Source organism: Aspergillus pseudodeflectus (genome assembly GCF_044049435.1).
Source record: "Aspergillus pseudodeflectus strain CBS 756.74 chromosome Unknown BJX68scaffold_34, whole genome shotgun sequence".
Taxonomy (NCBI): Eukaryota; Fungi; Ascomycota; class Eurotiomycetes; order Eurotiales; family Aspergillaceae; genus Aspergillus; species Aspergillus pseudodeflectus.
In genome coordinates, this window is record NW_027263810.1 from 1 (window position 1) to 27,011 (window position 27,011).

General features: G+C 49.3%; 6 protein-coding genes across 6 annotated transcripts; 5 read left to right on the forward strand and 1 right to left on the reverse strand.

Moving 5' to 3' along the window:
• Positions 1-10,719: 10,719 nt before the first annotated feature.
• On the reverse strand, positions 10,720-12,504 carry BJX68DRAFT_268815 (uncharacterized protein; the record flags this gene model as incomplete). Its single annotated transcript, XM_071046186.1, has 2 exons — positions 10,720-12,051; positions 12,103-12,504. The coding sequence occupies 2 exons, from the start codon at positions 12,502-12,504 to the stop codon at positions 10,720-10,722; spliced, it is 1,734 nt and encodes a 577-aa protein (XP_070896880.1).
• Positions 12,505-12,751: 247 nt separating this feature from the next.
• BJX68DRAFT_268816 (uncharacterized protein) lies at positions 12,752-14,414 on the forward strand (the record flags this gene model as incomplete). The annotated part of the gene is made up of 3 exons (XM_071046187.1): positions 12,752-14,146; positions 14,213-14,257; positions 14,325-14,414. The coding sequence occupies 3 exons, from the start codon at positions 12,752-12,754 to the stop codon at positions 14,412-14,414; spliced, it is 1,530 nt and encodes a 509-aa protein (XP_070896881.1).
• Positions 14,415-16,440: 2,026 nt separating this feature from the next.
• On the forward strand, positions 16,441-17,821 carry BJX68DRAFT_268817 (aldo/keto reductase; the record flags this gene model as incomplete). Its single annotated transcript, XM_071046188.1, has 5 exons — positions 16,441-16,644; positions 16,698-16,890; positions 16,959-17,212; positions 17,314-17,394; positions 17,486-17,821. 5 exons carry the CDS (start codon positions 16,441-16,443, stop codon positions 17,819-17,821), a joined length of 1,068 nt encoding a protein of 355 aa, XP_070896882.1.
• Positions 17,822-18,674: 853 nt separating this feature from the next.
• On the forward strand, positions 18,675-20,562 carry BJX68DRAFT_268818 (sugar porter family MFS transporter; the record flags this gene model as incomplete). The annotated part of the gene is made up of 6 exons (XM_071046189.1): positions 18,675-19,012; positions 19,087-19,204; positions 19,278-19,353; positions 19,409-19,462; positions 19,522-19,679; positions 19,762-20,562. 6 exons carry the CDS (start codon positions 18,675-18,677, stop codon positions 20,560-20,562), a joined length of 1,545 nt encoding a protein of 514 aa, XP_070896883.1.
• Positions 20,563-23,724: 3,162 nt separating this feature from the next.
• On the forward strand, positions 23,725-24,540 carry BJX68DRAFT_268819 (uncharacterized protein; the record flags this gene model as incomplete). The annotated part of the gene is made up of 4 exons (XM_071046190.1): positions 23,725-23,778; positions 23,849-23,890; positions 23,974-24,172; positions 24,248-24,540. The coding sequence occupies 4 exons, from the start codon at positions 23,725-23,727 to the stop codon at positions 24,538-24,540; spliced, it is 588 nt and encodes a 195-aa protein (XP_070896884.1).
• Positions 24,541-26,181: 1,641 nt separating this feature from the next.
• Positions 26,182-26,703, forward strand: BJX68DRAFT_268820 (uncharacterized protein; the record flags this gene model as incomplete). Its single annotated transcript, XM_071046191.1, has 1 exon — positions 26,182-26,703. The coding sequence occupies one exon, from the start codon at positions 26,182-26,184 to the stop codon at positions 26,701-26,703; it is 522 nt and encodes a 173-aa protein (XP_070896885.1).
• Positions 26,704-27,011: the final 308 nt, after the last annotated feature.

The following is a 27,011-nucleotide window of genomic DNA, read 5'->3' on the forward strand; positions in this document are numbered from 1 at the left end:
CGGATTAGGGTTACGATCATAGGCAGGCTATGAGGAGCATAGACTGACTACGATGGGGCATACCCAGGACATGACCGGATCATAGCCAGGCTACGAGCCGAGCATAGTCAGGATATGATGGAACTTAGTATTTAAGCACACTCGTTAACACTTGTAATTAGTTCTAGCTACTGTCTGTTACTTTCGGAATCAAAGCTACCCTACCTTTCAGAAACCCAGTTACCTTCTTAGTTCGTTAAGAAGCAGTCTTCTCTATCGATATCAGAATACCTTAAGCCCTTCCAGGCCTAAGCAGGATTGGCAGGACTTATCTGACAACCTAGTTCTTTAAACCATCCTTTAATATAGACCTTCCCTTTGAAGATTATGGTTAGTAGAATAATATATCCCTTTAAACCAATACATTTGATCGCAGTAACCTATTTGCGCTAGCCTGGCTGAATAAGGTGAGGCTTCCTAAGTATCTCAGCCCTTGTGACCACCTATAAGGTTATAATTAGGCCCATAGTAAAGCCAGTTTCATTAAAGTTATAGATATCTTCATCCTATATGCCGTTCTCCTTGCACAAGGCCTCTAAGGTCTCAAACCACTACTTTAAGACCTTAGGATCCTCGTAGAGGGCGCGCTGGTAGTTATACTTACGCGTGAATCGACTTTTAATGCTTTTATGGCATTAAATAAACTTAGTGACCTAGTTTTTTCCTAGTGGCTTTAGGGGGGTTGTTAAATCTACTTAGAGGAGAAGATATGCTATTTCCTATATATATAAGACCCTAGGAGCGACTCCTTGTTAATCTCTAGATAATATCTATTTAACTAGTGCCTCTTCCTGAGTTTTAGAGAGTTGGAATACGCGGTTATGATGTTCTGCTTGAAATTCATGGCCCTTAATGCGATCGTGGAGTGTTGTATAAGGCATATTAAAAACCTCTATAGCTCAACGAATACTTAGAATTTCACCTTTTTCCAAAGCATTAATTATAAGTTGAATCCTCCCCTCTTGCTCAGCTAAATTTTAACGAGATTAACGCGGTTTCCGTGGCATGGTTGATGGTTGAATAACTACGCGTTGAACACGCGATAATTTTTTGGTGGGTGATCGGACCGGCCGGGGTGATCGGACCGCTGGTGAATTACGTTATCTATGTACATTCGCGAGGGTCTTACAGATTCTACCTATAGTATAGAATAAAGTAGTAAAGTATCCTATTTAGAATACTATAGATAATAGTTATAAAAACTATATTATCTACTTATAGATAGTAGAATAAAAGATACCTAGCTAGTAAGAAGCTCTCTAAGTTATATAATAAAAGAAGAGGTTTCTATAAGTATAGAAATTAGAATAACTATATAAAGTATAAACTAGTTAACTAGAAAATCTAAAATAGGGAAGCTAATAAAGTTATAATAATTAGGAGAGTTATAAATAAAAACTATTATTAAACTACTTATAAGAAGGTAATATGTTAGACGCTGTGTATAGACATCACTGTAATTACTCAGGTGTGGTGCCCGCACCACGCCGTAGTTGTGAGCCCCAGGCCGTAACCGCGGCTGAGGCTACGCACGTGACACATGAAGGTAACTTCGTGCGCCGCTGGCCTTCCCACGGGAAGACCAGCGATTAGTTCAATAATAATGGAGACTCACTGTTTAACCCTCTGATTCCGCTTCATACATATCTATCCCGCAGCTGTTATATAGTGCGGTTCACAGTTCTAATCGCTCCCCCTCTTGAAGCCTGATGATGAGTGGAACAAACAAGGAGTCCATTTAGGGGTGAGTCCTACGGTCAAGCCAGCGCGGAAATGAACGAACTGCGCTAATAACTTTGAACCCTGTGGATGCCAACCTAATCGAGAACACCACAGACATGCCTATTAAAGACGCGAACGACGCAATTGAGGAAATCCCTAAACAATCATTAGTGACCTTAGGGACACCTGACGATAAAGAACCTGACATGTCTCGCGGCCAGGACGCTACCAAGCCGCAGAGATCCCCAGATCCAGACGAGGAGGAACTTGAATTACGGGCACAGATTATAGCGTATACGCAGGAAGCGCAGCAATGCCGCATTCAATTAGAAGAGGAGCGCAGGAAAGCTCGTGAAGATGATATTAGAGCCCGCAGGAAACTCTACCTAAAGGAGAAACTAGCGTAGATAAAGGCAGCCTAATCAAACTAAGCGGACCTAGAAGTTGACGCGTTTCTTAAAATAATCCAGGAAGGAGTTAGGAACGTGCATGAATATCCTTCCCTTCTAGTTCGACCCGCAACTGTGGCTATATCACCATAGACAATCGAGCAACTAGCCTAAGCCTTCCAGGCAGAGCTCGCAGCCCTAAAGAGGGAAAGAGAAGAAGAGGCATTGCCTAGAGAGAAGCCTAACACGGCCCCTTTTAAGGGCCGCAGTGTGAAGGAATACTAGGAATAGTCTACTATAATAGAGGCGCATTTTAAGATATGGCCCTCCTACTTCACGAAGGAAGACGTGAAAGTGTGGCGTGGACTATCCATGATTAGTAACGAGAGGATCTAAGACTAGTATGATGTGGAACCTACGATCCCGCAGCCAGTTACATGGGAGAAGTTCAAAGACGCGCTAATATGCATAGTTAGCGACCCCAGGATCCTCTAAGAGGACGCAGTCGTCCACTATGCCAACACAAGACAACTCAAGACGCAAGACGTGCGGACATTTACACAGTATCTCAAAACCCTTGCGGATATCTTCAAACCAGGAGAGTCCGCATAGGATTAAAAGGATAACTTGCTAGGCAAGATCCTTCCTGTAGTACGGAATGAAGCGGCGAGGTACCCATAATTAGATACTACAGACGATAGCTATGAGAGCTACGTCACCCACCTATAGGTGGTCGAACAAAAGATGCTATCAAGGCAAGAGGACCTTAGGTATGCGAAGAACCGTAACCAAGGGAAGAACGCTCTGAACCCTGGCGTAGAGAAGCTAAGGGGAGCGCACGTTAGCCAGTTAGGAGGCTACTCTACCCCATGAGGGAACCATAGAGGTTATGGAGGCCGAGGTAGTGGCCAAGGCCGTGGGGGTCATAAGCGGGACGCGTCCGCAGATCACCCGGACCAAGCTAATCGCAACAAAAGAAAGTGCTTTAACTACAGTATACTAGGCCATGAGGTTGCCACATGTAGGAAGCCAGGTGGGAAAGCCTATAGAGGCCCCATGCAAGGCGGGCCAAAAAACCTATAAACCTAGCGCTTTGCGCGGCAGAGGCGCTAGGGATCCCTATAAAAAGAGATAAGCCCAACGCTATTGCCTTCGAGGTAAAGCTTGGCGCGGGGAGAGAGCTACAAACTGCGCGCATCCTGATGGATAGCAGCGCAATAGCTAATTTCATGGACCAATGCTGGATTAAGAAGTGCGGACTGCAAAGCGCAGGATCCCCTAGACAAGTTGAAGTAATTAATAGCCATAAAGTTATGTCCTACGGGAATCATCAGCTTAAAATACAAGCTAGAGATAAGAAGCGTGAAGTGCGCACGCAGCTACAAGCCTTTGAAGCCGTGGACCTAGAAGGCTACGATGCAATTCTTGGTTGGACCTGGCTCCATGAAGTCAACCCCAAGGTGAATTGGCGCAAGCAGACGTGGAAGTACCGCAAGCTAAAGTCATACAATCCAGACATCGTGATGACTGCGTGCGCATTTGAAGACGCACTAATAGATGCGGAAATACGGGCCACAGAAGACCCAGCATCCCGCGAGTTCCTAAGTAGGATCTACGCAGCCACTGTATACCAAAAGGGTAGTAGTGCCGCACTGACGCTCAACAGGGCGCAGGTGGAAGAGATCAAACTCCTAAAGGACTATGAAGACTTCAAGGACGTATTTTCAGAAGCGCGGGCCAGAATCCTGGCACCGCACCGCGATCATGACCACGCCATCGAGCTGGAAGCGGGCAAGAGGCCTCCGCAGCGACCGCTGTATTCCCTTTCTATTAAGGAGATGGAGGTGCTTAAAGAATATGTGCAAAAGGCACTTGAGAAAGGCTGGATTAGGCCTTCTAAAAGCCCTGCGGGGGCACTAGTACTATTCGTGCTGAAGAAAGATGGTGGTTACCGCCTCTGCGTGGACTACCGCGGGCTGAACGCCATTACAATTAAGAATGCGTACCCAATTGCGAATATGGAGCAAGCCATTAACCGCTTGAGCGGCGCAAAGATCTACACACAGCTAGATCTGCGGGACGCGTATCACCGCATCCGTATCAAGAGCGGCGATGAATGGAAGACTGCGTTCAAGACGCACTACGGCCACTTTGAGTACTAAGTGATGCCTTTTGGACTTGCTAATGCACCAGCAACGTTCCAGAGCTACGTTGACCGCGCACTTGCGGACCTTAAGGATGTCATCTGCGTGGCATACCTTAATGATATTGTCATCTCGCAAAACGAGAAGGACCACAGGGAGCATGTGTGGATGGTCTTGGAGCGACTGCGGATGTATAAGCTGTATGCCAAGGTCAGTAAATGCGCATTTAACACGAAGGAAATTAGGTTCCTTGGGTTTATTATCTCTACTGAAGGGATCCGTATGGAACCTGAGCGCATCAAAACGATCATGGAATGGCCAGCTCCCCGTAGTGTAAAGGAGATCATGGCATTCCTAGGGTTCGCAAACTTCTATAGGCGCTTTATCAAGAACTATAGCGCAATTGCGGCACCATTAAGTGACATGACTAAAAAGGACATGGTCGCGAAATTCCCGCTTGAGGGAGAAACCCTCTAAGCATTCTATAGGCTACAGCAGGCGTTCGTACAGGAGCCACTACTGTGGCACTTCGACCCAGCACTCCCAACCCAGCTTTAGACCGACGCCTCGGGATACGTAATTGCGGGAATCATATCCCAACTGTTTGATGACGAGGATTGGTACCCAATTACATACTGGTCGCGCAAGCTTAACAAGGCGGAACGAAACTATGAGACACATGACGCAGAACTCCTCACCATTATTAAATGTTTCCGCACTTAGCGACACTTTCTTGAAGGAAACCCGCAGCCAATTACTATATTATTAGATCACGCGAACCTAAAATGGTTCATGACCACGAAAAGCCTCATGAAACGCCAAGCACGCTGGGCTGAGAAGCTAGCTGAATTTAATTTCCGCATTAAACACTGTCCTGGGAAACAGAATCCCGCAGATGCGCTAAGCAGACGCGCAGATTACCTTGAAGGAGAGGAAGGAGATGCAGTTACTAGTATAGTTCTCCGCAAATTGTAAGAGCAACTGAATAATGAAGCACCCAGAAAGACGGAGTCTCGTGTGGAAATCTACGCCGTCCTATGAAAAGCAGCCGCAGACAAGCCAGATTATAGCCACCACACCAGTGAACTGAGCACGAGCGTGATAGAATTGCTTCAAATAGCGCAGGAATGCGACCTAAAGGCGTAGGAATGGTTACAGCGGCTCAAGGAACCGACTGTAGGACATCCTATGGTAGGATGGACACTTAAAGACTAGCTACTACGCTTTGAAGGTCGCATATTCGTACCAGAATCAGCCGCACTGCGCGCAGAAATCCTCAAGCTAAACCACGACGACCCCACAGGAGGCCACCAACGCGTGGAACGAACGCAAGAGTTGATCAAGAGCAAGTACTACTGGCATAATATGAATACGCACATTAAGGAATATGTGGAAGGATGCCACACCTACCAAAGTATTACAGTCCATCGTCATCGACCATATAGCCAACTAGAGCCACTACCAGCGGCGCAGGCACCCGCAGAATAGATCACAATCGACTTTATTACGGGGCTACCTCCTGCAGAACACTATGGAGACGTCTATGATACGATCCTAGTTGTGGTTGATCAGTTCACTAAGTTCGTCTGGTACATCGCATGCAAGAAGACGACTTCCGCAGAAGAACTTGCGATGCTACTCATCACGCACGTATATGCGGTCATTGGAACTCCAAAGAACATTATTAGTGACTGTGGGAGCGTCTTCACTAGTGAGTTCTAGTCAAACCTCTGCTGGTTCCTGGGGGTGCGGCGCAAGATGTCGACCACATACCACCCACAGACCGATGGCCAGACTGAACGACAGAACTAAGTACTAGAATACTTCCTCCGCGCATATGTTAACTGGAACCAGGATGACTAGCCACGTTGGCTCCCAATCGCGCAGTTGGTTAATAACCAAGCGAAGAAGCGGTCCACGGGACTATCCCCTACAGAAGCATTACTCAACTTCAAGCCAAGCTTTCGGATTGAACCCGAACCTCCAAAGAAAGGCACGTCAGAGGACGCCACAGCTATGGCTAAAAGAATGGAAGAAGTCCGCAGAGACGTAGCTGAAAGACTAGAAAAGGCACGAGAGGTAATGAAGGTTCAGTACGATAAGCGCCGCAGTAACATGATATTTAAAGTTGGACAAAGTGTCATGCTACGTGCTAAATACATGACCAGCGCAAGACCAAACTATAAGCTCAGTGAAACCTACCTAGGCCCATTTACCATTATTAATGCGTGGGGAAAACAATCCTACAAGCTAGAACTCCCACCACACATGCGGCGAATGTATAATATATTCCACATCTCCATGCTAGAGCCATACAAGGGAGACCCAAGCAAAGCACCACAGCCAGGCCTGATCCTTGTTGATGGGGAGCCGCAGTACGCGATTGAAAAGATCCTGGATGAGGTACCACGAAAGGAAGGCCCGCATTACGTGGTTAAATGGGCTGGGTGGGATGACCCTAAAGATATTACAGAGGAACTGCTTGAGAATGTCAAAGACACAGAAGCGCTAGAATTATTCCTTAAAGACAAAGCTGAGAAAGAAAAGAAAGGCAAGAAGCCCCGCAAGAAAAACTAGGAGTAGAAGAACATCCACAACCAATTCAACCACCTCAGCCGCCCAGCGGCTAATAAAACGTCGGCGACGCGAACTACTACAATTAGTATCGAAGAAATGCGCAAGAAAGGAAGAACACACCCCCACTAAATCATAACGCCTGCATGACAACCAGATGAGACCTCCGCAACGGCAACCGGTTGAGGCGGCTGAGCCGCAGCCGACACAGGTGTCTGAACTGCAAGTTGAGGAGTAACCACCACCTGCGGCACCATAGGTGTCCGCACTGGCGCATTATTTTGAGCCCCTGGGCGAATACTAGAGTTAGGATCTACCGCATGTTGGCGATATATCGCTCGGGTAAGAGGCCGCAATCCAGCAAGCGCAGGGTCATAGAGGGTGCGGGTAAGAAGGATGCCCAAGTTCGCTAATCTAATATCGAAATCCTCTGGCTAAATAACATTTAGTAGGAGACTCCCGCAAGAAGCCACACTTACCTAATCACATCAGTGCTTGGTAGAAGCGCATCGAGCGCAAGCAATCATGTTATTGTCCGCAGTTATGGTGACCAGAGAACATTGGTAAGAATAGGTGCGACTACCCCAAAGACAACGGTTACAGGCGAACCGCAACTCCGCATCGGTCGGAACAGGAGGCATGGCTAGGAATAAGAAGACGAGGAAAAGATAAAGAAGGAGGAAGCTACTTACGGGTAATCAAGCCGCATTTATAGCTAAAGAACAAAGAAAAGCCTATAAAGAACTACAATCTACGCTATGTGACCAATCTGGCTTGGGAAATGATCGATTCTCGGCCCAAAGGCCCCGCAACAGCGGAAAACAAACAATAATAACACACAAAACGTGCGACGAGCCTAAAAACAAGAAACGAATGCAGAGCTATGTCGAAAGCTATAGGACTGCCTACCGCCGCAACACCACGCATGGTGCTGATCGAACAGCGTCCATCAGGACATGACATCCCTGACCCACCGCATGCTTTCACCACATGCGGCGCCCTCTCGAAGAGAGCGTCCAGCAGGACCCGGTCGCAGCACGCTCACTAGTCATGGACCAGGAGCACCCCCCACGCGCCTAAAGCACCCACCAACACCAACGCCGCGGCGAAGCCGCACAAGAACACAACCACGTCTAATAGACACCACAATTAGCCTGGAAATGCTCAAGGGAGCAGTAGTACCAACGCACCTCTGCCCAAAGGCAGGCCGACCACAAAACGCAGAAGAAGGGCACGAAGCCTGGCGAACCAAACGGCACGGGGAGGGGGGCGGGGGGCGTGAGGTTGACAACAAGCCGCGTGATACGAGCGGCGCAACTCCAGGATCTCGGCCGCAGTGGAAGATCCGGCGCAGAGTGCGCGCTGAAGCTCAATCGCCGCAGGCTCTACGGCCAGCACCGGCTGCGAAGGTCAACACCAGGAATAGCATGCGAGAAGCGCAACTACGCTGGAGGTGTTACTCACGGCATTACATCCTAGTGCCCCACGGGACAACGAGATACACCGGTCACAGACCGGCCCGCCGCCCGCTGAGAGAGAGCAGAGCTCAGCATTGTAGTTGCAGCGATGGCAAGCTGCGAGGAGGGGGGCGCTGGCGCGAGTGTGCTGGGGGGTTGAGGGGGCTGAAGGGGAATCAGATATCTATTACAAAGTTTAGTAGCACAAACGGACCTCAGAAACGCAGCACGGCGAATAGTTAAAACAAGTACACGCGGCGAAACACCATGAAACCCACACTAAGAGGGATGCGACCAGCAAGGAACGCTAATAATATGTAACATCACCAACATGGTGAAAAAGACGTCCGTAGAGAATAAAACTAGGGCAATAGGATACGCAGAAGACGAATAAATAAATAGGAAACATGAGAAATAGATAGTGAATTAAGAAACATATGGTTCAAAACTTTCAAATTAAAGAGTCTGAGGAGAAGAGAAAGGAAGAACTATAGGTATGGTCGCAATATTTTAATAACACCCAAACCATTACCTCTTTAAAATGCGCTCAAAACAAAACCACAACAACTCTACACCTCAATTACCCCTCCATCGCGAACCCCTACGGCAGCGCAGAAGTGGTAACTGCGGAACCTATAACGCAGAAACTAAAAACACTACTAAAAGCACAGCACCATGAGGGCCGTAGCATAGAAATGCCAAGACATGAAGCTATCCCTAACATCTACACCCTTATCACCAGGAACAGGACCCCGTTGACAACTGACTGCAGTTCCAACTAACTGCGATGAAGAGCAAGCGCACTGTCAGAGAGACTACGATCGCGAGGGCGCGATCTCTATAAGGGGGAAGATAGTGTTAGACGCTGTGTATAGACATCACCATAATTACTCAGGTGTGGTGCCCGTACCACGCCGTAGTTGTGAGCCCCAGGCCGCAACCGCGGCTGAGGCTACGCACGTGACACACGAAGGTAACTTCGTGCGCCACTGGCCTTCCCACGGGAAGACCAGCGATTAGTTCAACAACAATGGAGACTCACTGTTTGACCCTCTGATTCCGCTTCATACATATCTATCCCGCAGCTGTTATATAGTGCGGTTCACATAATATAAGCTAAAAAGGTATAGTAACTATAACCTATCTAATTATATAATCAAGGTGTCCTGTGGGAATGTGATCCACCAAGTTTCCTATACGATTTCTGACTGGGTGGTTAGTCGAAGGCATTATCAGGCTTCTGCTATTTGATTTATATTATATTAAGCAATAGCCATCTCCTGCATAAGGGAAGGTGCTTTTCCATCATCATACTAGTGAAACTTACTCCTCACATGAGCCTCCTCGATCTCCATCAGATCCAGCAAGACTGACATTGCCATTTACTTTCTCCGCTGCAAGATACTAGACCTGTCATTCTTGAAGAGAGTAGTTTATCCCCATAGTAACCTTCATTCAGGGTCAGGAACAGTCAGGCCTGTAGCCATAATCAATCAAAGCAAGATGTATGCGTGGCTTGGTATTATCTTTATCTTTTGAGCGATCATGCATTGGACTAACTGATTAGAGGAGCTAGCGCCACATAAATACTCATGCTATCAGCACGAGCTACTGTTCTACTACAACATAGGTACAGGAACTCAAACACAACATGGAAGATTCAGCAGATCAATGACCAAGGTATTAATATGGCAGAAAGGTAGATATCACCTAGGTATCTACTTTTGGACTGGATCTTGTGTGGCTTGTATTTGGGTAACTAGAACAACCTAGGAATCCAAGAGCATTCCAAAAGATTTTTAATGCTTTATGGCAGTCTCCAAGCAACAAGCGGCCTAATATTAAAGTCATTAGAAGGAACGAGGCATGCGCAGCCTCTGCTAAGTATTCAGATCCTTCAAGGCTCTTGGCTGAGTTGTCACTCTATCTATAATTTTCCCATAACGGCAATAATTGCAGTCCGTGATGCATGGAAGTAGGATCGTCCAGATAGCCACCCAAGAGCCTTCAAATATGTGCTGCAGATAATGATCTTAGACAACCTGGAGAGTAGTAGTTAGCCCTTCTCTAGTCTTTCTTTATTTATATTTTATTAATTAGGGAAAGGGAAACTTCGAGGCTGGAATAGACCCTTCCAACTATGGGGACTGAATCCCCTAATGAATGGTTTAGTCTCCAGCCGGCAACAAAATAGTGCCCCGTGTAAGGTTTTGAGATTCAATAAAAGAGATTAGGAAGCTTTTTTCTAACATGGATCATCAGAAGGTAAAAGGGACAACGTTCATTAGATTCCCAGGCATTGTTTAGGCTACATTAAAAGTTCCGAATTCCATGGGTCGAATTTCTGATTCGTGCTACTTGTAGTAATTGATTCTCGCCCTCAAGGTGAAAGCCTCATCGCCCCTCAAACGTTTTGACTGTCTCTAGTATTGGCTGTACAATCGTGTTAAGCACAATACTCTGAAACTCGGTATCGTCTATATCGCTCTCCCTGGTTTCGGACCAGAACAGGCATTTGCGCACCGCGTCACCATATCGCAGTCCACTCTCGTCGTAGACTGATTGAAGGCACCGGGAGACAGTCTTGAAATAGCTCGTAGTTGGTATTGGGTCCTGGTCTATAGGAATCTGGAGGTCCGCTAGAGTTCGGCACAACGAAAGCTCTGTTAGTGCTAGACCGAGTGGGAATAAAATCTTATTCTGGATGAGGGTATTTGCCGACGGCGCCAAATCTGGAAGACATTGGGAGTTTTCTTGAGACCTGGGTTGTGAGAGCGGTAGTGACAGGAATAGAGACCGAGCTTGCCGTGTAGAGTCCGGCCTGATGAGGATGTCGTCGGTCATCCAATTGGGTCTTAGCCAGAAACCATGAAAGATGAAGAGGTTTCTTGCGAGGTTAGCGGCAAGTTGGAGCCGTTCGCGCGTGCTCAACTGGAGGACACCGTATGATTGGGCACTGTGCTGAACGGGGGCTTGAACGGACAACAGAGCTTTGAGCGACTGGAATCCTTCCCCCTCGGACACCGTGCTCGTGACATATAGCTTATGCTGCAAGGTGGGTTGAGTTCTGTCCAGAAGGAAGCCTAAGGCGTGGTGTGATGGTTTCTGTAGGGTAAGTGAGGCGATGGAGCGACATAGGTCGACGATCTGCGAGAGCACCGGCTCCTGTGATGCTGGGATAGAGGGCTTTGGATCTGAGCTTTCAACCTTGAAAGTAACTTTCTTCGACATTTTCCGAGCCGCTGTGCTAATTCCAGTGCCAACCTCGGGAGAAGGAGCTACAATTATGCTCTTTGCTTCTATGAACCTTAATGGGGGTATTTCAGACCCCAGAACAAGATGGAACCGAGCGGTTTCGTTGTTCGGCAAGTCTTCCGGCTTTCTTCCAGGTTTCTGACGATCGTCTTGGTCGTTGTCGCCATGTAGTCTCACGTAGATAGTGTGCTGATTTCTACAGACACATTTCCGACAGTCACCCAGGGTGAGAGCATTGTAAAGGCTTCTGGCCGACCTTCTCGCGGCTTGATAACTTGATAACGAGCTGTCCGCTAGCCGTTTCCTGCGCGATCTCTGGTGGTGATGAGCGTGCTCCATCAACATCTGTAGGTGCCCATTGACTGTTTCCGTCCGACTCAGAAGATCACGATAGACCGAACTGGAGAATATCACTCTGAATTGTCGGAGGTCCATGCTAGAGCCAGAGGAAGTGGGTTGAGGAGAGCTCTTCTGTTAGGTTAAAAGAGCGGTTCAGTATTCCACATATGGGCAGGTACATACTTTTGACGGCTCGTATGGTTGCAGGCCGAGTTTCTGGCGAAGGCTTTGGAGTAGCTCTAGCAGATGTGCCATATTTGCCACGAAGATATCATAGTTGTCGTCGAGTTTGCTTCTCAGCTCCTTCTCTAGCGCCTCGCTCTCCCACATTGGTCCCTCTGGATCCATGATCAGTCGTGCTAGATCATTTTCGTGCTGAACCACGTCTTCGAGCAGCCTCTGTATTGTATTCCGTAGAAGAGTCTGCTGAGTGCTGAGTCGGATGACATAGCTATTGAATTCGCGACGATATCGCTGTTTACGGAACAGGCGCAGGGTCTCCAGTCCCTTTGCATAGTTGTCGACTTGGTTGATGATGAGTGGTAGTACTGCCAGGACTACTCCTGCGATTTCAAGTCCAGGCATGATTCTTTGTAGCTGAGAGTTTGACAAATGCTTGGGACGAGAAAGAAAGATCAGTTGAGAGAGGAAGGCGCGAGGAGGATGGATCCTTCCAAGCTGACCTCGGAGCCTTGTGTGTTGGCTGCTGTGGGATGAGCTGGCATCCGATTACCCCGCACCCAGCTGACCTCCGATCGCATGTTGAGGATGGACGCTCTCATCCCTTCGTCAATGCCGGGAGATTGTTCTCGTTAATAATACGCCATCAAATATGGAGGAATCCATCTCGTCCCTGTTTGTTGCGTGCTACACACGACTCAACCAACTCCTAAAGTCGGACGCTATTGCACTTTACAAGATGGAGGTACCTCTGGGCCTCTGGGAGGAAGAAGTCGCGCGGCTACGTATTTGGGCTTCTAATATTGGCGCTCACCAGAGGGGACAGTCATCCCTGGACTATAGGCTGCGGGATGCGTCTCACGTCAAGATCCAGGTGATCGAACTACTGTGCCACCTTAATGAGCTGCTTGACGATTTGGAAGAGGTATTGGAGATCCACAATCATGGTGAAGACGTGGGCGATCTAGATGACCCTCCTGATGCTACCGCGCAGACGGATGATGTGCTTGACGACACCGACTTTCAGAGTTTAACCGACCTTCAGCAACTCCATAGGTGCATTGCGGAAGATGTCAAATGTCTATATCAGATGTCGATGGTAATAAGGCGGCCGGCAGAGCATGATCGCATCTTCAAGGCCAAGGAAGAAGATGCCGCTCCGTACCAGTTCTTCGACTGCCAGCACGTATCAAGCAAATTTCCAGCTGCTGCAAGCAATCTGACCTCGAGACTGGGCAATGCTATTTCTAAGCGCAGAGCTATTATCAAGTACCGCGAAAGACATCGCCAGAAGCTAGCTGGTGGCCTCGAGTCCGGGCTACAAGACGGCCAGTCCATTGCTTTGTCCGATACTGTCGCTACGGAATTCGGAGTCGGTGCCGGAGCCCTGGGGGACACAACAGACATCGGCTCTGTGACCTCCTATGCACCAACCCTATTTGAGAGCGCAAGCGCGGTGGCAATACCCCCTCTCCCAGTGGAGGCGGCAAACAACAGCCCCTTTGAGTGTCCTTACTGCTACTGCATTATATCAGTAGACAGAACCAGGTATTGGGCCCGCCACGTTTTCCATGATTTGCTACCATACATCTGCCTGTTTCCGACGTGCCACACACCTGACAGGCTATACGCTAGCCGGCGAGAGTGGTTTTCGCATCTAAGAAGCAGTCATGGGCTGGGGGTAGACGCACTCAGTAGTTACACCTGCGTTTTGTGCCAAAAGCAGCTTGGCCACACCGAGATTGAGAGGCACTTAGCTCGACACTTGGAAGAGCTCGCTCTGTTTGCCTTGCCACATTACGATGTGGAGGAAGCCGAGGAAGATAAAAACAATAGGAATGCGTCCGATGACCCTGGCCAGCAGCAAAGCGATGAAGTTGCGTCAGATGACAACGATGAAACTCCGGTAGAAACCCTAGAGGGGTCCAACTCCGGCAGACAGAACGAATACTTTCTGCCAGGGGACGGTATATCTCGCCAGGTGATTCTGGTCGAGGCCTGGCGATACCTTGGAGTTGACGCTCTCGTGCGACCTGGAAACCACAATGTCTGCAAGCCTCCGATTTCCTTTGCTTTAGTACTTGCACTGTTCTGTCTAATGCTACCTGACCAGGGCCGCCAGGGCTTCTTTATTCGCGCGCATAGAAGCCTCACATCGGTAAAGAAATCACCTTGTGACTCTAATTGGGGGCGGATTCCCACTTACCAAGCTAACGATGCTGCAGGAAATGGTTGCCGAGCTAAAACGTGATTCAGCTCGTTGGGAGGCAGAACTTCGATCCCGCGCGGGTCAAGGATACCAGAGAGGGTCCTAGTACGTAGTACCATGCTTTACAAAGAGTCTCCAGTTCTCTGTATATTGATTGTTTCCCAGCACACGGGATCATTCACACACATAACCCCCACGGGCTGCAGAAAGATAGTTTGCAGCATATACTGGTGAAATGCTTGACGAGTTTGTGAGAAGGCTAAACAGCCCAGCCACAGACTCTTTTATCAAATCATTCTCGAGTCGTCGTTGCTTTGAACGTGGCATAAATCGAGGGGTTTGGGGTCAAGACAACATGAGCAGGTGCCCGTCTCCAAGGTTGCGGGCTTCGCAGGGCTACTGAGTATACTCGCCAAGGGCATCCTTCTCGTGGTGGTAACTTTGACGTACAATAACATGGCGGAGTTATTTAGATACTGTTTTTTGTCCATGTTGAAATCAGTGGAAGAAATATAGTTTAACAAGAGTCATCAGTGGTGTTGGCCGGAAATCTCCACTACATCAGCCATATGCTCTAGCTTCATCTAATGGCTCACTACATGTGGGCCATGGTTCTTTGCAATGCAGGTGGAAGTTCAATAAGTGGCTGCCTAGCAATTGACTTTATGGCTGTGCATGAGGCTACATGGGAGTATGATTACTGTGGCAGCAGTAGGGTTTGGTTTTAGAACAGCCGGGTTATTATCCCATGTAGTGTCTGCTGCTGTTAGTCCCACATCACCCACCTCTGCACCTGAAGATCAGTCCGCGCGTACCATGCCGTTGTGTAAGGACCAGAGGCCTTTTTTCTTGCCGAATGTCCATGACCTCCGTGTAGTAGAGCGGTGAGTTGGGGAGATACTCATATTTACCATCTTCTCTTTCTCCTTGAGCGACCTATCTACGTGTACTAGTAGGGAGGTGTAGACCATATCCTCAGGCGGAAATTAGGGCTTGGGCTGGCCCTCTGTGGTCCGTGCATCTGTGGATTTTCTCCAATTTGTTTTGTTTCCATCGGCCTCATCAGCAATGTTGGAGGAGACTGGGTTTCATGGCCCTTGATTAACAACACCTCGCAGTGACGCAGCGCAGCCAGGCACAAGAATACTACCACGCCGTTTTAAGCCGCGCTCATAGTTCTCCTCAGAACCCTCAAACCGAAAGGCGAAAGCAAATACGTGTACCCTTGACTGTAGATTCGCTTTTGCATGGCATGAAGAATCCATAAAAGTCTCACAATGGCTATCTGGAGTGTAAACATCTCGAGCTTTCGGATGGGTGACTGGGGCAAGATCCACCACAGTCCATAGCAGTTCCAAACCCGTCCGGTGATATCTCCGGAGTATGTCGGTCGACCGTCAGAGAAGCGAGGATGAACCCAGTGGCCTTGACTGACTCGTTGACGGAAGATCATTCTATATGCTCCAGCTTCCACTAGCAGCCCATCAGCAGCTATAGCCATTTTCAGTGCAGCTGGGAGTTTGCTAGCAATCCACTGCAGTAAGAGTCTCATCCTCCCAACGCGTGATCATAGCTTTGAGGCATAATAGTCATTCTTACGCATTGTCGAAGGGGGAGGGTGGGAATGACTGCCAATTCGAAATTCGAATATACTATCAACTGGACCGCTTTGTGTACTCTCTCAGCATAAAAAACTCCATAAGCGTGCCGATGTTGGAGAGGCATTTTTTGGAGCGCAGATATGGACTTGATTTCGATATAGGTGGTATGTAACTGCTAGGGTATGGGAGGGAGAGCGATGGAATTTTATCTACACCACAACCCAGGGTCATAGCGTGGTGGCTGAGAATGCTCCATGGACCAAGAAATGTACCTGACCTAGATAATCTCTGCTTCCTATTCATGGAATGTTGTGGGATGCCAAGCTGGCCAGCCCAGGCGGGGGCGGGGCTCGCATGTCGACATCGTCAAGCTGTGTATACGTAGACTGGTTACTCCAACTCCAACTCCAACCCCCCGCTTCCCATCATAAATAATTCACAGCGCGAGCAATCGGTAGCCTCTGTCAACATTATCCATCTTCTCTGTTTGAAATATTTCTCATCTCAAGTGTCAGATTCATCTATATCGCCATGGCAAACCTCCCTCCAAGCGTCGCGCAGTCTCTCGCTGCCACCAAGGTCGACTATCGCCTCCTCGGAAACTCTGGCCTCCGCGTCTCGGTCCCCATTGTCGGCTGTATGAGTATTGGAAACCCCGAGTGGGCGGACTGGGTGATTGGACCCGAGAAGGCGCTGCCGCTGCTGAAGGCTGCTTATGATCGTGGTGTGACGACGGTATTTATTTCCATCATCCAGACCTTGGAGAGCCATCAATTAACGTAACAAAGTGGGATACGGCAAACATCTACTCGAATGGCGACTCCGAGCGCGTCATCGCCCAGGCGATCAAGGAGTACAATTTACCCCGACACAAACTTGTTATCATGACCAAAGCGTGGAGCTGCGTAGGTGAAGAGCAGTTCCGCGCGTATTCGATCCTCGACCAACTTCGAATGAGCAAAGACTATGTGAATCAATTCGGTGCGCACTTGTTCTCTACCCATAACCCTCGAATACTCGCTTGAAAAGACCCTCTAACCCCACAAAAGGCCTCTCCCGCTCCGCCCTCTTCACAGCAGTAAACGACTCCCTCAAGCGCCTAGAAACAGACTATATCGATCTCTTCTGGATCCACCGCTTCGACCCCTACACCCCCATTGAGGAGACGATGCGCGCACTGCACGACCTCGTCACCGCGGGGAAGATCCGGTACATTGGGGCCTCGTCCATGTGGACGTACCAGTTCGCCATGATGCAGTTTTGCGCGGAGAAGAATGGGTGGACCAAATTTGTTGCTATGCAGGTGAGATTCCTATACATGTGATTCCAGCTGTTTCCAGGTCGTTGGATTGTTGGTTGGGGTATGGCGGTGAAGTATATGTGCTGACATTCGATTTGGTGCAGAACCACTACAGTCTGCTCTACCGCGAGGAAGAACGCGAGATGAATAAATACTGCAACGCCACCGGCGTTGCGATCGTCCCCGTAAGTCTATCTATACCCTTCCCCTCTGCTCGCCCACTCAGCTACAACCCCTTCACCCATTTCCACCATCTACTAACTCCACCTCTTCCAGTGGGGCCCCCTAGCCGCAGGCAACCTCGCACGCCCACTCAGCGCCCGTGGAACAACAACCCGCTCCTCCTCTGGCTCCGGTAGCCCCTCAACAACCCGTCCCGAGTCCATCGAAATCATCAACCGGGTGCAGGAGCTCGCCGAGAAGAAAGGGTGGACGATGACGCAGGTGACGCTGGCATGGACGCTGAAGCGGGTGACGAGTCCGATTATCGGGTTTAGTAGCGTCGAGAGGATCGATGATGCGCTCGCGGTTCGCGGGAAGGAGCTTACGGATGAGGAGATCAGGTTTCTCGAGGAGCCGTATACGCCTTTGGAGGTCGAGGGGCATTTCTAGGCCGATTGATTGATGATTGATTGATTGGAGTTGGTGGCTGTGAATGCAAGTGTGGTTGAAGCTATGTGCTTAGGTAGGGCTTTGTGTAAGGAGTGTATGGTCCTATGTGACAGCTGGAATGGTTGAAATCCAGGATTCTATACTATGTCCATTAAGATGAGGCAGATTTCAACAAACCTTTGCAGTTAACAGGATACAGCCTCTTTGTATGTAGAAGTAAGAGTTATTTCACTATGCGGATTCTGCAATGCACTTTCTTCCAAGGCCCATTACTAGCATGCATGGCAGGGGAAGGCTATTGCTACACTCTCTCGTGGTCTACTAGTAATTGCCTGAGGATTGCACATCAAAATCAGTCGTTCGTCACATCCCCGCGCTTATTATGGTCTATAATTAGGCTAAGCATGGGTATCCTTACCCAACGAGCATGGAAAGCTTATACTAACTATTTCCAGATATGCGCACCACTGATGGATTGTGCCAGAGACGGGGGTCCAGGGGCGTCAGCCACCGGCGTAATAGCGAATCGGCACTTCAGAGACGTGGCGCGATGATAACCTTGTTTTACCCCAATCTTGTCCTTTTCGGGGGAAAAAGCGAGACATGGGTTCTCCGGGGTATTGGCATTTGGCTTCTCCCCACCGGTAAACATGGAATAGCGTCCCTTGCAGCATACTCCAACCCTCTCAAGCAAGGAACCCTACGAGGCTCTTACATCTTCTTCTTCTGGCCCTTTGGTTGTATTTAAATCCTACCTCGGCCCTGAACAGAAAATGCACACCAACATACAAGTCACTCCATTTCTTCCTCGTTGATATAGAGCTGTTGTCAACACCAGAGTTGAACCCACACCATGGCGATCCCACCAAAACTCTACCAATTCCTCCTCGCCATGATTGCCAGCCTGGGCAATCTGCTTCTCGGCTACGATCTCGGTGTCATTGCCGCCGTCGTCGCCGCGCCGAGTTTCAACACGCACTTCAATCGACCGGATTCAGCTGAGATAGGTGCTGTTGTCAGCACATTTACCGCCGGAGCCTTCGTCGGAGCGTTTATTGGCGGTCTCTCTGCGGACAGGTTGGGACGACGCATAACGCTTATGATGGGGTCGGCACTCTTCTGCCTTGGTGGTGCGTTGCAGACTGCGGGAATTCACCTTAGTTACGTGATTTCTGGTCGTCTGATTGCAGGGTAAGCCTTGGTCCATCCACTATCTTAAGCTTGTTTCTGAGTCTGAAGCTGACAATTCTTTTTTAATGAAACAGCATCGGAGTTGGCTTGCTCATCATGGCTGTCGGGCTATATCAAGCCGAACTGGCTCATCCGGATATTCGAGGAACGATTGTGGCTCTGCAGCAGTTTATGCTGGGGATTGGCGCTCTGGTCAGTTGCAACCCCGCGAAGTACTATACACCTTTCACGTTTGCAGAGCTAACGAGATCACCTGGGAAAACAGCTTGCAGCAGCCATCAGCTACGGCACTTTTGTTGGAGTTGCAGATGACGACAACGCCCAGTGGCGTATCAGCTTGGGTGAGCATGGTCCGGTCTGGCTGCCAGTGATTTTGACTAATACTTGATTGTCCAGGTATCCAAATTGCGCCGGCCGCGATAATGGGCTGTGTCATCGGCTTCTTTCCTGGTATGTTCTGAACTCCATCAAGTGTATAGATTCTACTAATAACTAATATCCTATCATAGAGTCCCCGCGTTGGCTTATCGATCATGGGCAGGAGGCAAAAGGCCTCACAGTCCTTGCGCAACTCCATGCAAACGGAAACGAGTCAGACCCCTGGGTGCTCGCCGAGTTTGAACAGATCAAGCAGAGTCTTGGAGCCGAGCATGAAGTGCAAGCAAAGGTATGTGGGCGAGGCTACAGAAAGCAACCTCAAGATGCATCAACAATGGTGATTGTCATCAGCTCCTAATCTCGCCCTCTAGTCGTATCTAGATTTATTCCGCTCCATGTCCTCCTTTCGCCGCCTCTTCATCGCCGTCGCCCTGCAAGCCTCGGGCCAAATGACCGGCGTTTCGGCGATCCAGTACTACTCGGTGACAATCTACGGCCAGATCGGCATCTCGCCCGCCGACGCACTCAAGTACCAAATCATCAACAACGTCATCGCCCTCCTCGGCGAGCTCACGTGTATCCTCCTCATCGACAAACTGGGCCGCCGCTGGCCGCTCATCGGAGGCAACCTCGCCAACGGCATGACATTCATCGTCGCCACAGCCCTGCTCGCCAAGTTCCCGCCGACCTCCAACTCCACCGGCGCGCACTGGGGGTTCATCATCATGACCTGGCTGTTCAACTATAGTTTCTCGTCGACCGTCGGTCCGCTCTCGTGGATCATCCCCGCTGAGATCTTCGACACGCCCACGCGCTCAAAGGGCGTGAGTCTTGCGACAATGACGACATTCGCATTCAATACCCTCATTGGACAGATCACGCCTCTGGCAATGGAGGCCGTTGGTTGGAGATTCTACATCACCTTCATCGTGTGTAATGTGACCAACGCGCTGTTCTTCTGGGCTTTCCTCCCCGAGACGAAGAAGGTGCCGCTCGAGGAGATGAAGGAGCTTTTCACCGTGACTCCGATCTTTGTTCCTGGAAGCTCGTCGAAGCGGGAGCGTAATGAGCTGCGGAATCTGGCGGAGAGCATTGAGGGGGGGAACCTCAAGGTGCAGTCGGGCGCGCTGCATGTGGAGCGGACGGCATCGGGCCACGATGTTGCTATCTGATGGGCCATGTGTATCTATCTCGAGGGACATGCACATGCGCTCGTTGGTCGACAGAGACAAACAGGTGTTTCTGCGAGGAAGCCCAACATTCATGTGTTTTTACGTGGCCACTTTCGTTCCGTTGATAGACAAGAAGGTGAGATTGATGGTTATTCTCTTGGATAGCTTGTTGCTTTGTTGATCATAGAGATCCTGCTTCTAGATGATATATATTCCAAATATCCGAGCCCTACAGCACCAAGGGGGCGCGGCTCCAAATGCTACCATAGCGCCGGCCACTGCAAACTACAATACTATGGGAGAATTGGCAACAGTAAGGCCGTATCCTAGGATCTTGAGTTAATGTAAAACGAACAATAGCTCAGCATCCACGAGAATCCAACTACAGACATTTGGTGAAAGATTCCGCTATCTATGCTGGCTATTAGGGCCCAGGCGGCCCGGCCCTAGCAGCCCTGGTTAGGAGTGGCTCTTGCCTCCACTTCCGGCACCCTGTCCCTGGGGTCTGGGCGGTCATAGGCAGCTTGGTACACCGTTTCAGAGTTTAGAATTTTGTTTCATATCTATATCCTTTCTTTCCTCGCGCACTCGGCAACCAGGAATATGCCCTAACTGGGCGCCACAGCGACAAGAGCCTGATTCGGACCCGTAAGCAGACTACCCGATTTACCATATTATGCCCTGTTCTCCGTATATTCTCCCTACATAATCGGGCTGAGTCACGAGCTGTATTGGGGGTTCTATTTGGCTGGTGGGTTAGGGCTGCAGAGAGCCACCAAAGTATACTAGCCTTTACGTACGTGAACCTGGTTGGCCCAATATGTCAAGTCTCTTGTCTTGTTGAATCTCAAGTGCTTAATAGAGAACGGCGCTATCCAGGATTATTTCCAAAGACAGGGCTTTTGCATGTACTTGCTCCCACGGCCTCACTTCAAGTATTAGCTGCCTGCGGCCCAAATGGCAGTACTATGAAAAGCCTTTTTAGTCCTGCATCAATATTCCCTCTTGAATTTATGCTGTACTTCTTAGATGCGGCTATTACGCGGAGAACTATATCATGGTACAAGCAAGTAATACCTAGGCCAGAAAAGACTTCATGTCTGACGGCAACCCCTTGTCCATCACCCTGTTCGAGAGCGACAAGCGCCGAGCCGAAGCTCAAAGGCTCTACCGAGACATGGCATAAATCCTTAATGCTTGGGATGCGTCACTTAAGCTCGCCACGGACTTGTATTACCTCACGCGCTACAGAAGCAGGATCAAGCTGGAATGGTGGGAAACGACGGCGGAGGCATCCAACGTTCTGGATCAAGCACTGAGCGCCCGACCTGCTGTGAATATACACGCTTGCGTGGCTCTGCAAAGGCCTAGTGGGGAAGAAAGAAGTAAGCAACTTTTCATGCATGGACAACCCAACCTGGGACGGAGTGACGAGGAAGCACCTCGATGAGTCAGAGCGGCTCGACCGACTACTGCTCCTGCTCCAATCTGGAGCCCCCTTGTGTACCGAAAGCTTTCAGCCTTCTATTTTAGCGTTGTATATACAGTCCTGCAGGCCACTACTGTGCCCAAGGTTGTTGACGAGCTCTGCCACCAAGTAAAGCACCAAGAGGATAATCTCTCTCTCTTATACCGCATGGAGGAAGTAGTCAGTGAACTCTCGAGACTTAGGAACAAAGTTGCGGTTCGCGCCTTTCATGCTAACGGCCTAGGCTTACAGGCCTACTACTTTCACCCATCTTATAGCGTCTGGAACACCAAGAGAAGGGTCCGAAGAGAAGCTTTCCAGAGATATGGGACCATGAACCATTACTTTGGAAGGACATTGTCAGCCGTTTTTCTCTCCCACCAGCCTGGCGTAAGATACCTTCCATCCGGCGATTCAGAAGGCCGTGCAATGCCTTTGAAGAAGAGTTGCCACGGTCCTACACGCTGACCGAGCCCCGGGTCAGCCTTTTGGAGTTCCAATAGGTAAGAATCGGATGGCTCAGGGGAGAGCTGGGGAATCACCGCTATCTCGACGTCCTCCCCCTTATACGCCATCGAGGAGAAGGCGAGGTCAACATGTCTCGATTGGGCATGGATGGTCGCTTCCCCAGCTATGATGATACTGGTTTCACGCAGAATGGAACACAGATTCAACCGAAGAAGATGTGCTGGCTCGCTTGAAAGACCCTCCGGAACAGTCGACATTTGCAAGCCGTGCCAGCCGGTCCTCGTTTGATTTGCGGGAACTGCTGATGGATGGGCCGTGGCCGTTGCGCCTATTTTTCGTCTGTCGTGGCTTTTGCTTATATTATTTTCGTTTCTTTGTATTTCTTGGACCTCCTGCCCTTGCACTAGAGAGCTGTCAATCATTTCTTTTTTCTTTTCTTTTCTTTTTTTTTTTCAGAATTCCCACTGTTCACAGACTCCTATTGATTCGAATCAATTGGCACAGACATCAGCTGGCGCAAGCTGAAATCATCAAACACTTGACCCTCGCGGGGTTTTCTCCTGAAGAGCAACCTATCTATAATTCCGTGTCCAATGCCCATTACCACTTGACCGGCAATACTTCTTGTGCGGAAGACTTTGGTGGTATCCCACAGGCAGCTGTACCTGAATCATATTACGCCGAAGAATCGGCCTCGTGTTTGTAAAAGGCTACGAGACATCCTATCAACCTCCCAGTGTCGTCCGGACTAGTATGCCTTTGGTGATTACAATGCCTTTATTGTCTGTAACTCCCGCCAGATGGAAGTGGGATGAAAATCCGCAGTCTGAAAAAGCGGGAGATTAGGGCTTCCGAGGAACTCATCGTCAATCTGAAACCAGCCTCCACGACGTCGAGATCTCATTGGTGCAAAGTCTTCATATGGATAAATCACTCGGCTTATGGGCCCCGAGCAAAGATTACAAGAATGTCCCTTCCTAAGTTCTAGAAAGACAGTCCTTTCACATGCTTTTGCAGACTTGGCTTTGAGTGAAACCAGCCGCCCGCGGCCCGAATCTTGTCCCTTGGGTTTCCCCACCACATGACGAGCAGGAGCTCGATCCTTCGAGGGGATATAGCTCTGAGAGAGCACCGATAGCTTCGCAATCGGAGCAGAGTGCAAGAGCACTAAAGCAGAAAGAAGCCCACTTTGAGCAACTATCTCCTTGTAACAAGCGCTGCGAACTATGGCCGTCCCTCCGGAAATCACAATCGCAAATCTAGCCGGCCAATTCATTCCCGTATGTAAACAGGGTCCTCAAATCCAGTTTGCACTTGATCTAGCTCGAATGCTAATCTGGTCCTATACAGGACAAAGCCCTCTCCGATGATGCTGATGGATTCCTTAGTCTGGTCCGTTCCTTCCCTCCCTCTCTTACTCCTTACCCCACCCGGAGAAATAATATACAAGAAAATACTGGCTAATCCTGCCACAGCAAGGCGTCCCCTGGCTCCTCCGCAAAGCCATCGGCCTCGCAAACCCCAAGCTCACCATCGCCCAGTCGACCAACGAGAAAGGCGTGGCAGTCATCGACCTCAGCGTTGTGGGGATTGGCGGCCGCACTGTGACTGAACAGCGGATTTTGGATTGGGAGCCTGTTCCGAGTACGAATCCGCTGTATGGGAAGACGATTAGTACGTCCACGATCTATTCCTAGACCACCACTACTACTAGGGATCTTGTTTGAATATCACACTAACGGGGACTAGCCCGCTCCCGCCTCTACACAACCCCCCTCCCAAAAGAACCCAATCAGAACGACGAGAACTACGCGTACCTGAATGCGCAAATTTCACGAGACGGTTCACCGAGTAGTTGGATTGAGGATGAAGATGTACAGCACCTGCATTGTGTGATTACGAACGAGGAGGCTGGGTGGACGATTGACCAGGTTTGGGGGTTCGAAGAGATAAATGGGGAGCGGTATCATACGAGGCGGTCTGTCTTGGTCAAGGGGGATGCTGTGGAGAGGGGGAGGATTGTTTATAATTATGTTCCATGAGAGGTGATGTGGTGGATGGACCCGAGTGAAGACTTAGGGCTCGGTTCTGGGTGAGAAGGTGTGTTGATTTTATGTCTCAGATGAGCTTATTCTACCAATTGAGGAGGATTGTTGATTCAACGAGGTTCGAAGTCACTGCCGGATAAATCGTACCAGTATAACTAACTTGCCATGGCTACTACAGCTACCCACGAAGGCCCGAAGGCGCATAAGCGCGATGATCAGTCGGACAGGAACGACGAGTCAAGGGATGCAGAAGTTTTTTATGATTTTCTTCATCATGGTAGTTGATTATCTGTTTGTCTAGGAGGAAGGCAGTAAATGTCACATCTGAAGGGCAAGCTAGTGACTATCGCATCTATGACCGGGAGGCTTACGCATCTACCTCAGCTGATAAGGCTACGGCTTCTATCTAGGTTGGTTAGGGCCCATCAAGATACAAACGAACCAGACATCATGCTTTCTCAGTGTATAGACAGCCGGTCTGACTCAAAGCAACAAAGAGCTGGCAACTTCGTCAAAGTGGTGGGATGTCAGGCTGTGGCTGTACCAGGACCCTTAGGCTTTTCTATTCCCAAGATTCTCACCCTAGGCATCTTCCTATTCGCCTTATCAAGTCCTTAGGTCAAGATAAATTGTGTCGAAGAATGAATCGAGAGAAGATGGCAGTAGTGTGGTTCCCCTACATGTGCTCCCTCAAAGCTCCATATGAGCGAATTAGGGCTAGCCGATCAGCTATTTGTATACTGGCTAGCCGACGTCCGGCTTTATGCCTGTTGCAAACCAACCCAAGGAATGTCGTTTCATGTACTGATAGCCGGGCTTACATGACAGGCGTCTGCCATCGAGGCATATTACAATTCCCTGTAGTGCCTGTCACGTAGGTAGAGTAATGCTTTCCCGCAGAGATATCAACTGTTCAGTACTGACTTAGGCTGGTAGATGAACGCCAATATCATATCATCATTCGTCTCGGAAACCAGTCTTTGGATGCCGCGCAGACGGCCTTCGAGGAAGCATTTCCCTCGTGACCTGTGGAGTACGAAAGTGGCGTTCACATCAAGTCCAGAACTTTGATCCGCTCTAAGAAACTGGTAGGAGGCCCGTCCGGTACTAGAAAGCCAGGTAAGGATTTAGTCTTACTTTCTGCTTAGAGCAAGTAAGTATGGTGTACTTGACCACTATCTTCTTCTCCGTGGTCCATTGCCACGAGCCTTGATCTCAGGACGTTGATATTTCCCACCTCTACTTCGCCTCACCTCATCCTCACCCCGTGAAATTCTTGGTGCCTATAAATATCCTCTTCCGCCACGGTTTCTCCTTCTCGCCTACACATCTCTCTCACCCTCACTGTTTCCCCCCCTTCATCTTCTTGGAAGACGCCTCAAACTCAATTCTCATAACCTCCTCCTACACAAGCCAAGCGCTACAAACTTCCTTCTCTCCCATCCAACCAATCCTTCACGACAACAACTCTGCCCTGCCTTCGACAGCCCACCACCGTGAGGACATTCCGGCAGTGCTTTTTCTCCATCAGAGCCACAATTACATCCACTTCAATCTACTCGGTCACAATTTTCGAAACCATCATCAACACCTCCTCCGGCACTACTACATACCCAAGAACCTCGACGAGACAAGATGGCAGCCAGCGCACACACTGGTACGGATAACGCTCCGCGCACAGTTCGAGATCTACCCGAGAACACACGCTTGAGATCCGGTCTCCCAACGCACAAGGGCTACGACGCAGTACAAGACACCAATCGCGTCTTGAAGGCCCGCAAAGCCAAGTGCAAATGTGGAGAGCAAGAGTATATGAGGAAGAAAGTCCGAAAAGCCATCGCAGTACAGGGCGACTGGCTACCTGCCTCGAAGCGATTCATTTCACAGTTGCAATACATCGAGTTGGAGCAATATCGTATCTATCTGAAGATTATCGAAGCTCGGCGAGACGACCACTATGACTCTCGGACGATTGCTGAGGCTATTCGGATGTTGGAGCGCCAGAATCCTCTTGCCTGGATGGACGATGAGACTGTGGATATCATGAAGGAACACGAGAATGATATCGATGGCTGCAAGGAGCTTGATTGGTTCATGCAGATTGCAAACACCGAAACGATGCAGGAATCCATTGCGCTAGAGAAAGAGTTGGGCTAAACATTGAGCCAACGTTGAGCGAGCGAGTGACATGATTCTACTTCCCTTTTTCAGAATGATCGGCCACTGATCATATTGATTGTCGAGGCACTTATGAGTATTCGATTTTTGAAACTATTCTCAGACTCGCTGCAAGTCAAAGATGGAGATTTTCTAAGAAGGATTGAAAGAGCAAACAAGAGTTGCTATCTTTTGGACACGACACATCTATTCAGGGCAACCGGCGTTTGGCGAATCAGCCTAAGTTCTTCTTCCTTGCTTGTATATATTATCCACCAAGTTACCCAGCGCTCGTGTTTACAAAATCA